The following is a 14,763-nucleotide window of genomic DNA, read 5'->3' as shown; positions in this document are numbered from 1 at the left end:
TGCTGAATGTGGCTGGTCTTTGGTCATACAAAGCTGTGTGTGGTATCAGCTCGGCTGCAGCCATGCTGACACATGCTGTCTGCAAAAAGTAATTTTTCTAGTGTAGATGAGACCGAAAGGAACAGTGTCGGTCCCCCTGTCTGCCTTTGTGGACAAAGTAAGCTTGAAAAATTATCATTAGATGTTTTTGCACAGCAGTACTGGAAAATAGAGCAAGACAAATGAAATGGTTCTGCTCCTATCCTATGTTTTATGGGATGATGGTGGAAGAGCCTACGCCACCCTCCCAAGGTGAACCTGGACAGAGCAGCCCCATCCTTCCCCAACCTGCTCCTCTCGTCCTGCATCACGAGGGTAGTCACAGCCACAGATCAAAGCTGCCTCATGGCCTTTCCCTCTGGCATCCCACCCGCCTGCCCGTTCAGAAGGCAGACTGTGAACACAGATGAAAAATTGAAGATGGAAGTGGCCTCAGCTATTTGGCGTCCTGATGCAGGTTATAGTTGATTGTTCTCTACAGTTGTGGTCCGAAGGCTGAGAGTGTCCAAGACTATGGGATGAATCTGTTGATTTAACAAAGAAAAATCCAAATATAGACTCCAGCAACTGGCATGAGGAAAGACATCCCATCACATGGCACTGAGTGTCATGGAAAGGTATTTCTAAAGAGTAATGGTGGGAAATAGCTTGAGCCAATGGTAAATGAAATGCCTCCGCCTGGCTGCTGACCCTCCACAACAGCCTGTCTCAGACTAAACTCCACTGCAAATTGTTACCTAAATGTCATAAATATGGAGTAAAATCTTGGGGGGAAATGAATTTCAGCATAAAGCTTGAAGAAAAGTTTTAGCACAGATCAGCCACACTTAGAAGGCCTTCAGGGGAGCAGAGCTGAATGTGGCAACATGAAACCTTGCAGAGTTTCCCCCATTTCTTCCCTGGGCTATTGCAAATAAGAGCTACTTGCTCCATCTATGGGTAAAAATTAGTACAGTCATAAGCTTTTCTTAGAGAGGGCATAGTCTAACCACAAGATGTTCTCCAAGAAAATAAATTATTAGAATGAATAAAATATGACAACCTCTCTGTATGGCATTTCACAGTCTTCTGAAAAAAATACTCTCTGGTCCTTTGTTACTGGAGCACCAGAGCCCTCCTTATGGATTATTTTGGAGCACCACAGTTAATAATATTGAATTTTAGAAGGAGAAAAATTACTAAAAGACAACAGAAAAATAAAACTTTATCTTGAAAAACATTTCCTTCCTCAAATATAGTGCAAATTCACTGTGATTCAAATCTGACCACCCGCTTCAAGGTGTTTGAAAGCTGCTTAATTTTCGATTCGAAGTTCATAAACAACCTTTACTTCTGAGCTAAATTTATCTTTTGATCCCACCCACTGCAATTCAAAGCTTTAGGTCAATTGAAACCTTTTAATTGATTTCCTTTGCTGTTAAAACTGGCAGCACCATCAATGTGTCATGAGTATTGCTGTTACTTGAACTGATGTTTTGGGGGGGGGGGGGAGCAGGACTGGAAAATGCCCTGCTGTCCTTCAAATGAGGCATTCACCCCCAGGGAAAAAGCTACATTTTAATGACTTATATTTCATACAACCATCTACTTTTAATAAAATATTCAGGGTACTTGATTTTAGCCTCTCTGCAGGGGTAGCTCCCTAATTTCCACTCGGTAAAATAAAGCTCTCCTCATTTATTTGTATACGTATTGGCTCTGAAGGGAGAGCTCATGCAAGAAAAGTGTAATCTGAATTGTGTTTTCCCCCAGTGTGGTTCATCCTCCTGCATTTACTTTGGATCACCTCAGTTTGCTTTACTGAGAGTAGATTTGTGCCACTTCTTCTTTCTCTTAGCATTATACTTTCTCACGTAAATTTGTACACAAGAGAAATGCACTCCCTTCACAGACAAGAGTCAATAATATCTTAAAGCATCAGGTCCCGAGCTGTTCCTCGGGAGAGCAGTTCATGCAGTTTTGAGCAAACCTAAGGCAAACTCGGAAGCAGTTCCACAAGGCTGCCAATTTTGAAGTCACTTTTCACAGCACCTCAAACATCAGCTTGTACCTCTTCACTCATACTTTGTTCCTGCTGTCCCTGAAAAACATCTAGGAAATCAATGTCAGCTTCTGCAGAAGCGTCCTGCCAGCTACAGGTCACAAGTGCTATTCTAAAACTAGAAAACTCCAATTTACTCATTTTTTCATATCTAATTGTCTACAAATAATTAAAATGTAATTGTTCAGTGTTCCACGGCTGCTCATGTGCCTATACTGATGGGTAAAACCCAGGTATTGAGCTCCACATCTCATAGACCCAAGTCTCCGCTTGCAGAAGGCACCTGGCTTTGGGAGGTGTAAGGTGGGCAGCGCTGGGTGGGACTGCATCTACCAAGCTTCATAGTGTGGGGGAGCAGCATCAGCAAGTCATCTGCACCACCTCACAGCCAAGCTTAATTCACCCCAAATCCATATTCAGTTTTCCATTGTCAGTCTAACAGTGCTGTTGCAAAAAGATTCTCAGACAAAAAAGAAATTCAAAAGCCGAGAATTAAATTTCCAAGCACTCATACAGAAACCCAGCACGCGAAGAGCTGTCTTGGATTTTTCTGTGGTGAACTTCCCGAACTGAAGGGGCTGCACCAATGGCCAAGCACATACCTCACCCAAAAATGTCCCCGCAGAGCCTCTTCCAGAGGGGGCCGAGGTGGATTTGTTGCCTTTTCAAAGGTGGGAAGCTGGACGCGAAGTCCCAACCAGTAGTTTACTGTTTCAAAGCTGTACTTACAAAATACCTTAAGTGGCTGGCAGCCAAGTACATGTTGTGGGAAGGTGTTTTTCCTTTCAAGGGCAATCTTTTGTCAGATCAGAGCCGTGGGGTTATGACCAGATGCTGAACTGGGGTAACCAGAGGGAAAAGTCACAAAGATGAGCTTTTGGCTATTGCCAAAACAAGTGATAAAATATTAAAGATGAGCAAAAGGTTTAAACTCCCAGCCTTACGTGGAAAATGTTTTAAGCCTCACGTCTGCAAATCACTTTCTGTTTTAATATTGTCCTACCCTAACCATTAATGCCCTTCCTAAACTGCGTATATTCAGAAGGCAAAATAACTTAGCTGGGAAAAGAGCAACTATATGGGAAGGAAAGGGCTGCAAATACCACACATAGCCTTTAAAATGAAAACAAGCTAGGAATAAGTTGCTTCCAAGAAAAACAAGGAATATGCGGAGTAACAGGTTAGTCTGTGTTTTGAACAATGTGTGGGAGGAGGAAGTGGAGAGAAGATGGGCTATGTTATTTAAAACAAAGGCTGCATATACTTCCCCCCCATACTGCTCCATGATGATAGGGAAAGGAGTGCAGCACAGACTCATTTCAGATAAAGTGGGGGACAAAAAAAACCCTAAGCCCCTGTGAACTTTTATCTGGTGCTTTTTTTTTTAATTGCAGATTGCCTGGATAAAATACAGATTTGATATAAATCTTCTCCTCCTTCTTCTTCTTCCCCTCATATCACATGCCCCAATCCCTGACCAATGTAGTGGCCCTTTGCTGGACCAGTATGACCCTGTCTCTTTTGTACTGGGGAGCCAGAACGGGACCCAGCACTGCAGATGTGTCTCACTGGTGCTGAGCAGAGGAGGAGGATGACTTCCCTTGACCTGCTGGTGATAGTCCTCCCAGTGCAGCCCAGCACACAAGTAATTTTCATTTTAATACTATTAAACCAGCACCAGAAGGGATGTAAAGGCAGGCAAGCATGGCAAGGCCATCTGATTTCAATGCACTCACAGTTTCAGAGCTGACAAAGCAACCTATGTCCCATTCACTTTTAACACAGGTATCCCAAGCTGCTTGGGAAAACGGGATTTTAATCACGTAGGCTGTGACAATTTTGAGCAGTGAAGCATCTATGCACCTTCAGAAATGTGGAATCACATGCTGGTTTAGCTCTTCTCAGGGCTCTTCAAAACAGTGTCTGTGCAAAGGTCTGAGGTAGCTGGTCTGAGGAGTGTCTGAGAAGTCTTGTCACTGAGGTAACGCTGTTCAAGCCACAGAGACTTTGTTTTGAGTGGGACGTAACCAATTAACTTAGTGTTTTGTAGTACATAGGGTTATTCTTTATTTGCAAAGTACCAGAATGCAAAACTTTTGCTTGTGAAAAACTACATAATATGACAGAAATGCTAATCCACACATTTCCTGAAGTCCTGAAAAGGTTTTCTTAAATAAAACTCAGTAAAATTTAATTAAATATAGTAAACCCTAAGAGCATAATTCATTACCGATCCCTGTTTAACACATTCTGAATAAAATAAACTTTAATGTGGTAGTGAAGGGTATGTATCTGCATTAGTCTCTCTGTAAGAGAGCTAAATGATGTGAAAGCACCTGGAAAGAAATGCTCTGTTCTGCAAAAAGCTGCAGAATGGAAAGAGTTATCAATTTAAACAGCAATTTTAATCATCACACCATTTCCAAGATGTTGTCCCTCCTGCCTGAAAAACAAAAGACCATGAACACCCAAGCCCAGCGCAATTCCTGCAACCCTCTTTGGAGCAGCAGGGTCATGGGTATCTTCTGTTAGCTCAAAAATAGTGTGGCCCTGTTCCAAGCCTGTTCCTGCGACAGTGATGTGACCTTATCAAAAGGATTTTGCTGACTACTGGAAGATTCCTTTATTTAATATTCTGTTGTACCTAGCTAGGACTTAAACAGTGCTATTTACTTGGATAACTCCCTTAAAAAGTCACAAGATGGCTTTGCTATGCAGTGTATATTGCCGTTATTCACGCAGCAGTGAGCCCTTCTCTGCGTACTCAATCAGCGGCATATTGCCTATGCAATATTTAAACCTATGGACCTAAATGAGTGTCAATTTTTGTGAGGCTTGAAAAAGAGGGGAGCATAAAAAGCCTACTTGAACTTTAAAGCAGAGAAGAACAAATGTCCTTGAATAGAAATGATGCTTGGGGTCTACTTGGAGTCCTTCAGAAACACTGACTCTGCTACTTTCAAACTCCTGAAGGTGTTTTAGAGAGAGGCAAGGACTGGAAAAGATGTCATTTCATTTAAGCTGCAGCAGAACTTCTGATAAGCATAAAGAAAAATCCTATATGGGTTTGTATAGCTGTGTTCTTGTGCACAAACGTCACTATGAAATTACTTGTTCTGACTAAACCCAACGTTTTGAAGAGAAACTCTGATGAAGAAAAACAAGAAGGTCCCTCTATACTATTTAAAAGTCACTGAAAGCTATCAGTACGTTGCAGGAAACATATAGCCAAACGTAGATATACGCATCACTTAATCTGTACCTATGTTGTCACAGAAGATTTGACAACAATTTATCATTGAGTTATTTCTTCTGCTCACAGAAGAAAAACTCGCTGTGGTCTGACAATCCAGCACCCTCAGTGGCAAAATATTATTCCTCTCTTTCCCCTGTAACTCTGTCCCCTTCCTATAGCCACTAACCCCTTGGGTAGACCAGATTTGGTTTATAGACCAGCACTGGGAACCTTTATTCAGCAAGAAAGTTTTAAAATCAAAGCCTTTTCTGAACCCTGCTTATTTCTGAGTCTTAATGGTGTGTTAGCCCACGGGCTGCTGAAGAGGTAAAATTTGTGCCCAATACAAAGCAGGCAAGTGCTCTGAACCATGGAGGTCTACGATGCCTTTCATATTCTGACAGAGGAGCTCAAACACTCCCTTAATGGTCATTTGATTGGAAACACATACCATTTACTTCTATCCAGTAAAAGTCTCTTTCCCCTCCTACAGCAGGGCAAAGAAATATCAATTAAAAAACCACCTGAAATTCTCTACAGAATCTACAAAAGTGAGTCTCTCTTAGCTCCCAAGATGACATCCTTTCTGTGCCCATTTCCACCACAAACCCCATGAACATCTCCAGCTGTTCTCAAGTCCTGGTGCTGACGTCCAACCAGCCTCAGTGAAACCACCCAGAAAACTCCCACTAACATGGATACAGGATTTCTAAGCAAAGCTTTGAAGCGTGATTTCCCTCCTCAGCCTTGCGTAGGTATCCATGGCCCTGCAGAGGTCATACCCTAATGGCCAGCATGTCAGAAACCCAAAATACATGGTCAGTGAAAGCGATAATGAACAATTAGCACATGCCTCATCTGCACTTACTTCACTACCGCAGGTAAAGTATGGGCCAAGCCCAGAGGTACCGTGTATCTTCCTGAAATAACATGAGCAATTTCTTACTTTTTCTTGATCTGGAGAAAAACTTGATGCCCCCAGGAGAGGTAGACGGGTTAGAATTGGGGGAGGACTCTTTGGAGGAGGACCTGAAGATCCCACTGAAGCTCATTCGGCGTGGGGAGCGTGGGGGAGACTCCTGGTAGGGGAAGGGGAACACTGTTTTGGGTGAGCCGGGGCTATGTTTGGACCTCACAGGGGCAGAAACAGGGCTGGAAGGTCGGTTCTGGAGCCCTTTTGAGAAAAGGCCTTTTGACGGACTTCCTGCAGAGTAGCTTTCTTCCACCTGAGGAGGAGAGAAAAAGGAAGAAAAAAGAAAAAAATCACCATTAATTCAGTTCAGCTCAGGCTATCAGGATCTCTGAACTTGTCTCAATACAGTCAAATCCTGTTTATTCAGGTGGTGAATTAGCCAGACCTCACCTTCCCCAGCGCCTGCCTCCACTGACACGCAGATGCATGTGTGCCACCTCTGGGCTCCATGCTGCCCTTTGTTCTTAAGGACACGCTGAATTTCACAAAAAATTTCAACATGTGTGCATACATTTTATTATCACACATATAATGCGGGATTTTCTTTACTTTTATTTGCCATACATCCCTCTTCCTTCCCTGGACAACTGAAACATGACTGGCAATGAATTTATTTAAGGCAATGAATGATCACCATTAAGGAAACACAGTGCTCCAAAGTCTTCCTCCCAAATTTAAGCACCCTTCTACAGTACTTAAATCTCCATCGCATGATGTGACACAGCACAGTACACAAGCTCCCAAGTGCCTGACAGGTCTCTGCGATGCCAGCCACAGCCACAACTGTGGGATTGCAAGTCCAGTCCCCAAAATAGAGGAACCATTTTAGAGCGATGACATTCCTGCTAATTACCCTGTCCCCGAGCTTGGGTACGACCTTTCTAACAGCTGTATCTCTTTTGGAACCTGTGCTGGCTTTCCAGCTAGCCTGAATATCTGTGCACAACACAGCACTGCACTGTGCGGGCTTGCCCAGCAAGGAGGGGATAAAAATCCAGAAAAACAAACAAAGAAAAGGAGCAAAGATAAAATTAACCCCACATACAATTAACAGAAGCTGACCCAAAGCCTCTGTGGGATTTGCTTGTGCCTGGGCTATATGTAGGGTTTATTTCCTTCTGGATGCACAAAGTACTTCTGTGGGTATGAGGCTGCTTTTTTAGCTGGGGGCATTTCTCATGAATGAAGAGCTCTGTTCCTGGCAAAAGGCAGTGGTGGGTTTCACGTCTCCAGGGAACGTGTAAGCAAAGGCCACAGTGTATGTGCCCATGGGTGTAGCGTTGTCCTGGTTTCAGCTGGGATAGAGTTAATTGTCTTCCTAGTTGCTGGCTGGAGTTAAACCACGACAAGCGTGCCGCTGAGTTTCCAGCCCTTTGCACGCCTGCTCCTCTCTTCCCAATTACACAACACAAACCAGGAGGTATGGAGCAGACAGCAACTTCTGCCTGTGAAGATGTCACTCGATGTGTCTAGTCTGGTCAGTCTAGTTAGGTATGGGCGTTTTTGTAGGGAAAAATAGCATCTTTTATTAGGATGACTTAGATGAAAGAAGAGATGAATGAAAGCCTCATAGGTACGTATGCCTTCCTTTGGGTCAGTGAAGGGCTTGTGTATACGAATCCAGCTAAAAATGGTCAGCTGAGTTTAAAACACACATGCAATTAACTCCCTTTTCAAAATAACGTTTAGCCACAGCTCCAAATCACTTGTAGAAATATGTACGAGCAGCACGATGGCCAAATACCTGCTCCCTCCATAACACAGGATCCAACGTCTCATAATCCTTTCTGTCTCCTGCATATGCACTTTGGACCAGCTCCTCTTTCCACTCGGGATGGGACAGAGCTGGAATGGGTCCTGCTCCATGGGAATTGCAGAAGGGCCTGCAGAGAGCATGGTCTCCCATTTGGGAAGGTTTCTGACTTAAAAGGCAAGTGGCATGTGGTCTGGAGAGGGACACTAACAGTGTGGGTCACTAAGAGGGGCACAGAGACGTGCTGGCACAGCACAGCCTTGGACAGCCACTGAATTCTGCACTGTGCTCCTCTGCACAGCACAGAGATGTCTGGCAGGATGCACAAACGCTTTTTGTACCTGCACACTTATTTTTGACAACATAGGCAAAAATACCTCAAAAATGTACTTGACCTTTTGCAGAAGAATTAGAGGAGCATTTGCCCTCAAGGAGAAATTTTTGGAAAGGATAAATCAATTCTAACTGAAGCACTGGGTACCAAACACTCTGACAATAACCACCAGAGAAGAAAAAAATAGTGTTTCAAGCTTAATGCCATGGCCTGAGCCTCCCGTTTGCCTCCCAGCTCTGTCATGGATTCTGTGTGCAATCTTGAAAACTCATTTCATATTACACATCTATTCTGCCATGAGGACCGTATCTCCTTTATTCCCACTCTAAGTCTTCTGGCACACAGACCTTCTCCTGGTGAGTATTTATCAAGAATAATAGGGCACAATCCCTTGACTGATACCTGGAATAATAACTACACTATAAGTAAATTAATAAACAAATAGCAATTTTGTCATGGGTAAATAGTCCCAAAGCGGTAGCTTTTTCATAAAAGCTCATTAACTTTACTAAAATATCATCTGTAAATCATCTGAGACTACTTATATGTCATTCTCTTCACAACTACACAGTTCAGGAAACAACCAAGTAGTGCAACAGCACCTCCTTTTGCATTGTGATTTAGAGGTCTGTCGCCAAATCTACTGCCTGCAACTGGGGAGTAAGAATATTTTCAAGTTCATTTAAATCATAATACAAATCTGCCACTAGAACTATAACTTAGGACTGTTTCCAGGATGGCAATTTCATTATAGCTTTTCCTAAAGTGACAAGCTATGACATTTGTAAAGCCAAGAGAAGGACGTCATTCTGGTGCCACCCTTAATATTTCATGTCAACTTTTTTGCATGGTTGGTTGGTTATAACAACACACTGCTAGGAGACACTTTTAAAAGACTATGGTATCCTCACACGCTAAAGCTATTCTAGAAATGTAAAGTGTCAAGCAACAATTTGTCAAATAACATCAGTATTCCCTTGTACGCACAACTCAGACATGAAAGCAAATTGTTCTCAAGTTCTGAGCAGAAGCAGCGGGATGTTTTTATTTATTGCAATCACAACCAGTTGCTTTCTCTCCATCACACCAGGCAGATGAATCAGCTAATTGTTGGAGCACCAGGGGCACGCTGCTAAATACACATGTGCATGCTACTAAATTAAAGGAAATTACTACATCGAATTCTTCCCCAGCCGCTCCACATGTTAATTATACACAGGTTACACCCACCATCAAAGCGGATAAATACCTGTGATTTTGCTTTGGGAATTACAACAGGACTGCTTTCTTAGAATATTATTTGAGGCTAATAGATTGTGAATTTTAAACGATGGTTAGGTGCTTCTATGAGTAAAATCAGCAGCAACAACAGTTATCACAGCATATATAAAAGTCACAAGGCAATGTTAATTTTCATACTTCAGCTGGGAATGTGGAAGAATTTCTGCTGTAGAATAAATCCCACCATCCTATGCAGATTCGGTATGACGACTCTGGCAGTGGTGCTGGAGGCAGGTTACACAGCTAGATGGATCATCAGCCTGTTCTTCATGCTTTCTGGACTCATTTCCTGAAGCTACAACAGGCAGGTGGGCACAAAACTCCTACGTGTGCTTTGGAAAGATAACTATTCCTCCAGCTGAGTTGTAGCAGCAAAAAAAAGTATTGCACCCTGGTTTCTCACATTAATAAACCTTGTACATCAGTTTGTGTTGGTCCAGGAAAAGCAGTGAGAATGGGCATAAATAGGAAACACACCTAATAAATGCATGTGGTGATATGGCTCATTTGACCCTGACCAGATAATTGGCCTTTGGAGATAAGGAATCCAAACTCACAATGGAAGTACAATACAAGTCAATGCACAAATAAGGTCTAATCAAACAAATTGAAAAACTCCTCTAAGTATGAAGACTGTTCACCTAACTAAAAAAAACCAAACCACCAACCAACCAACAAAAAAACATTCCCTGTGTTGACTTTGTGCAGATCATATATGGGATCTTTGAGCTCTATGCCTAACCTTAGACTTCTTAAACCTTAAAACTGGTTATGTTGGAGAGAAATGTCAGCTCCTGACTGTATGTCTGCAGAGAACAGTGCAGCGGGAATAGGGCTAAACTGGCAGCTCGGTAATAGTGCCAGTGCAACCCTACCCTCGGCCTTCAGCAGTGTGCTCCCCAGTGAGGTTAAGCAACCAAGCACAGCCCCACGCTGCATCAGATGTGCTGTTTCTAGCAACTGACTTCGCTTGTTCAAGGCTAAACTGGTTACCTTACATAGCACTGAGTAAATATATCCTAAAATGCTTTAAGACACTACCAGTTTTCATGCTTCAAAGCACAAAAGGATCCTCAGCTGGGGACCAGGGAGAGACTTTGCTCTGTTGTATACACCAAATTATCTTAGACAGGTTTCTAAAATACATCCAGAACCAGCCACTGTTGAAAATAAAGCAACAAAATGAGACATATCTTGCAGTGCTTGGCATCTAGCAGACTTAATGTTCAATTTTTGGAATGATACTTAAAGTGATACTGTGGCACTTGCCCCAAGCTGGGCAGCTCTGGAAGATTTAAACGCAAGAAATAGCATTCTGAAAGAGGCCCCTGTCATTTCACCTGGATGAGGGAATCTTTCTCTCTTCCTAATCCCTTCTTCCTTTCTCTTAGCTACGCACATTAATGGCTCAGAGCCACCCTATGATGGAGCAGCAGACCCACACCTTCATTTTCAACAAACTCCTAGATGACAAATTCACAACATAAACCACTACCAGTCCCAGACTACCCCATACTGGTGAATAAAACAGCTGGAAAGAGGCTCAAACCATCGAGCACTTGTCCATAAAGCTTTCCTGCTCACTCACCATCTGACAGGGATTTAGCCTGTGCTGTAAGCACTCCTCAGGTGCCGCCTGGGCTCGGACAGAGCACAAGCCAGGGACAGTCCCAGGTTGCACGTGGCCACCCTGCTCTAGTGGGTGCAAGAGTTCAGCTCTGCAACAGGACTGTGTCCAAGCCCTTCATCTCTGGGCCAAGAGAACACTCCCTGACCTCTTTTATTTATTGCTCCTGTTGACATACCCCAAGTGAACAACCTTGTATCTTGTGCTGTTAAGACTTATCCATCCTGAAGGTCATTCAGGTCTTCCTGTATAAGGTCCTTCCCTATGATGAAAAAACCACCTCTCTTTGCATCATCAACAGATTTGGTTAGTATACTTCTATTTTTTGTCTCAGCCTTACTAGCAAAGACTGAGGACTGAGCTTGGAGAAACCCTGCCAGTTTTGTCCCTCCACCCAACAGCTATCCTTTCAATACCAGGCTGCCATCTTTCCCTTCATCTATTTTCTTACCTGACTCAGGATTTTTCATCTTATTTTACAGGAAAGATTAAAGTGCACTACATTTAATCACTACCATATGGTAATCCCCAACCCAATATGCAAAGAGACCAAACTATTCATACTTCACCACAAACTAGTCTCTTGTTGTCCACACACTATCTCAGTTCTGCCTCTTCTCACTCACAGGCAGAAATTTTCCCAATATTGTCGTTTTCTTTCCCATGCTTTGTACTGAAAATCTAATCCCTCTGTTCTACCAAATAAAGTCCTCTCTAAGAAGCCATTTCTGCTCCCAACCTAGAATTTCAGGACCACTTAACTGCAGGGAAGAGAAGCGTCCTGCCAAAGCGATGTGCCCAGAAAAATGAACAAGCTCTGCTGAGAAGACCCTGACCATGCACAGGCAGAGGCTGTGTCGGAGCCAGGGAAACCCAGGCATCGCCCTTGTCCCTGCCACCGCACCTCTTCACACCCATGTCCTCTGCTCCCCTGCCAGGGTGCTCCAGTAACGGGTCCTTTCTTGGGCACGCAGCCTTCCCCAGAGGACGCCCCCCCTGAAAAATCTCTGGCTCTGGTTCAGTTTCTGGTGAATTTAGATTCATTTTTCAGAACAGTCAGAAAAAATAATCTGTCTGGAATACAAATGGGCTCAAGCTAAACAGCCTTTCAAAATGCTTCTGAATTTAAGCAAAAGTTATTAAACACTCCTAAGCTCCATTCCTTTTTTCTCCAACACCAAGTAGTTAGGACATTTATGGAGCATTTGAGTTCTGTTTCCTTTTACAACAGTGAGTTATTTGACCTCTATTTTGCCTCTTCACTGAAAAAGTTTTTTGAAAGGCAAGTAACAGAAAAGGAATCACCTCCCACCATCCTTGACAGGGACAGTAAACACAATTAGAGACGATACACCAGATAGACGTCTGTACTTGTTTCCTGCCCTTCCACTGAATCTCAATAAAAAAGCCCTTTGATAAAGTTAATTGGATGATTCTTTCATGCTGCTGGAATAAAAGAGCTCACAGAAACACAAGAGCTGACTTCATTAGACTGAAAGGTAATGAAGGACTTACTCTTCCAGGCACCATGTGGTCACATTCACCACCACTAGTTCCCTTGGTTCTGCATGAGCAGTTACAATTGAGATGACAACGTATTTTACAGGATCAGAGATGTCACTTCCCAAAACTAAAGTACAATGACACTTTCCCAAATTAAAATACAATGGGATGCGGCTGGCTGCTCTGGCAGGCTCCGAGAGCTCTGCATTGCTGTACGGATGGTCGGGGTAAGGTTTCCAGCAGCGAGCAGGGCTGCTCAAAGGCAGAAGCAGGTTTAAAGAAAGGTGAAAGCAGGGCTGGCTCCCTGTCCACTTCCTAAACCTTAATTGCATTTATTTTAAAGCAGTGGGTGGGAAGGAGCCATGCACATGACAGTGCAGTGGTTGTCCTACGTGCCTTTGCCCTGAGGCTCACTGCATCCACAGCAGGTGCCCCATGCCAAGGCTGTGGGACCATCCAGGACATGCTCCCCATCCTCACTGCTCATAAAGAAATGGATAATTAAAAGACTGGGAAAAAATAAATTAAAAGGAGTGAAGGGGAGGCTAAAAATGGCATATTTTTTGCTTCTCCTCCCTGTTCCAGGGGTTGCTCGTGCAGTTCCCATGAGTCACTGAACAAAACAAAAACAATGCTGGGACCAGAAGCAGGATAAAGCGCTCCTTGAAGTCCTTTAATATTGGAGTCACTCCTCGGATGTTTTCTGATCCTAGTTCATCAACGCTTTCCTGCATTACTGATAACAGAACTGCGAGTCAGTGCCAAACACAGTTGTAACAAACCCTCTACTTTTCACCCTATTCTTTTGTTCGTACATCCAAAAACCAAACTAATCTTTTCACCACTGTGTCACATCTAGAATCCATGTACAGCTGATTACGTACAGCTATTCTCAAAATCTAATCAAGGCTTTATGACAGACTTCCCAAAAATAAAGTCTGCATTACTTCCTCCTAGGTGTAACTGATCACAGTTTGGCCAAACTGAGATGGACTGTTTGTTTGCAAAATATGTTTTAAGTGATTCAGGTCATTCGACATTGGAGAGTTCCCTGCTCAGAGTTTACTATTCTCTTGCCCCTCATTTTTGTATGGACTACAAATTGTATCAGTAATGAGCCTGTATTTCTTTCAAGTCACTGATAAAGTATGATATAGTGTAGCAACAGAATGTTTTGTCTGCCTAGAAACAAAATTTTCCACTGATGAGTCTCAATTTGTTTTATCAGCCAGGTTTTTATTCATTTAATAGGCGCCATGTTTATTCAGTATCATTCCAGTTTCTTAAATCAAAATGTCTTGTGCTACTTTTTTATATACATGACACCGATACTATGACATTTTCCAACCAAATTTATAATTCATTTAACTCCCCACATTTGTTCAATAAGAACTGTTTACCATTCATTCCAATCCAAATTAGTCTATTATAATAGCATCATTAACTATTCAACATTAGATATTTCATTGTTTTGCCCAGGACTAATGTTAGACTGACAAACCTGTAAATTACCCTAATTGCAAACATTGTAAATATTAACACAGTAATTGGGTTTTTTTGCAGTCTTTCAGAACTTCATCTCTGCTCCAAGATTTATTCAAAATCGGCACTAGTCAGAGAAAGGTCTGCCAATTCATTCAAGGGTGTTTTATCAGAGTTGTTTGGATTTAATTTTAAAATGTCTAGCTTTAGCATCTTCTGCTTTAAATACACTTAAGTCATTAATAGGACAGAGTCACCATTGTCATCAAAGATAAACATCTCACCAGCTTTTTCCCCATGTAGAGAAAAGAATTTTTAACGCGCGCTTCTATTCCAAGCTTTATTCTATATTTTTATGACAATTCTATTATTTCCATAAAGGAATGGATCAATATCATTCTTCAAACTTCTTTTCTTCCTCCTCCTCCTCCTCCCTAATCCATCTATAATTTGCTAGCTGCCTCCCCATGGACAATTTTCTCCTTGTGTCATTTT

The 14,763-nt window shown here is 42.6% G+C and overlaps 1 protein-coding gene across 2 annotated transcripts in view; it reads right to left on the bottom strand.

Moving 5' to 3' along the window:
- Positions 1-14,763, bottom strand: part of PRKAG2 (protein kinase AMP-activated non-catalytic subunit gamma 2) — a 225,368-nt gene that overhangs the window by 139,134 nt on the left and 71,471 nt on the right. For both annotated transcript variants that reach the window (XM_069778231.1, XM_069778234.1), the window contains exon 3: positions 6,262-6,541. In XM_069778231.1, the coding sequence (XP_069634332.1) occupies positions 6,262-6,541 (280 nt within the window). The remainder of the gene's footprint in view (positions 1-6,261; positions 6,542-14,763) is intronic.

Source organism: Haliaeetus albicilla, chromosome 2 (assembly GCF_947461875.1).
Source record: "Haliaeetus albicilla chromosome 2, bHalAlb1.1, whole genome shotgun sequence".
In the NCBI taxonomy this organism is placed as follows: Eukaryota; Metazoa; Chordata; class Aves; order Accipitriformes; family Accipitridae; genus Haliaeetus; species Haliaeetus albicilla.
The sequence above is the reverse complement of the archived record's forward strand: the minus strand, read 5'-3'. Positions and strand labels throughout refer to the sequence as shown.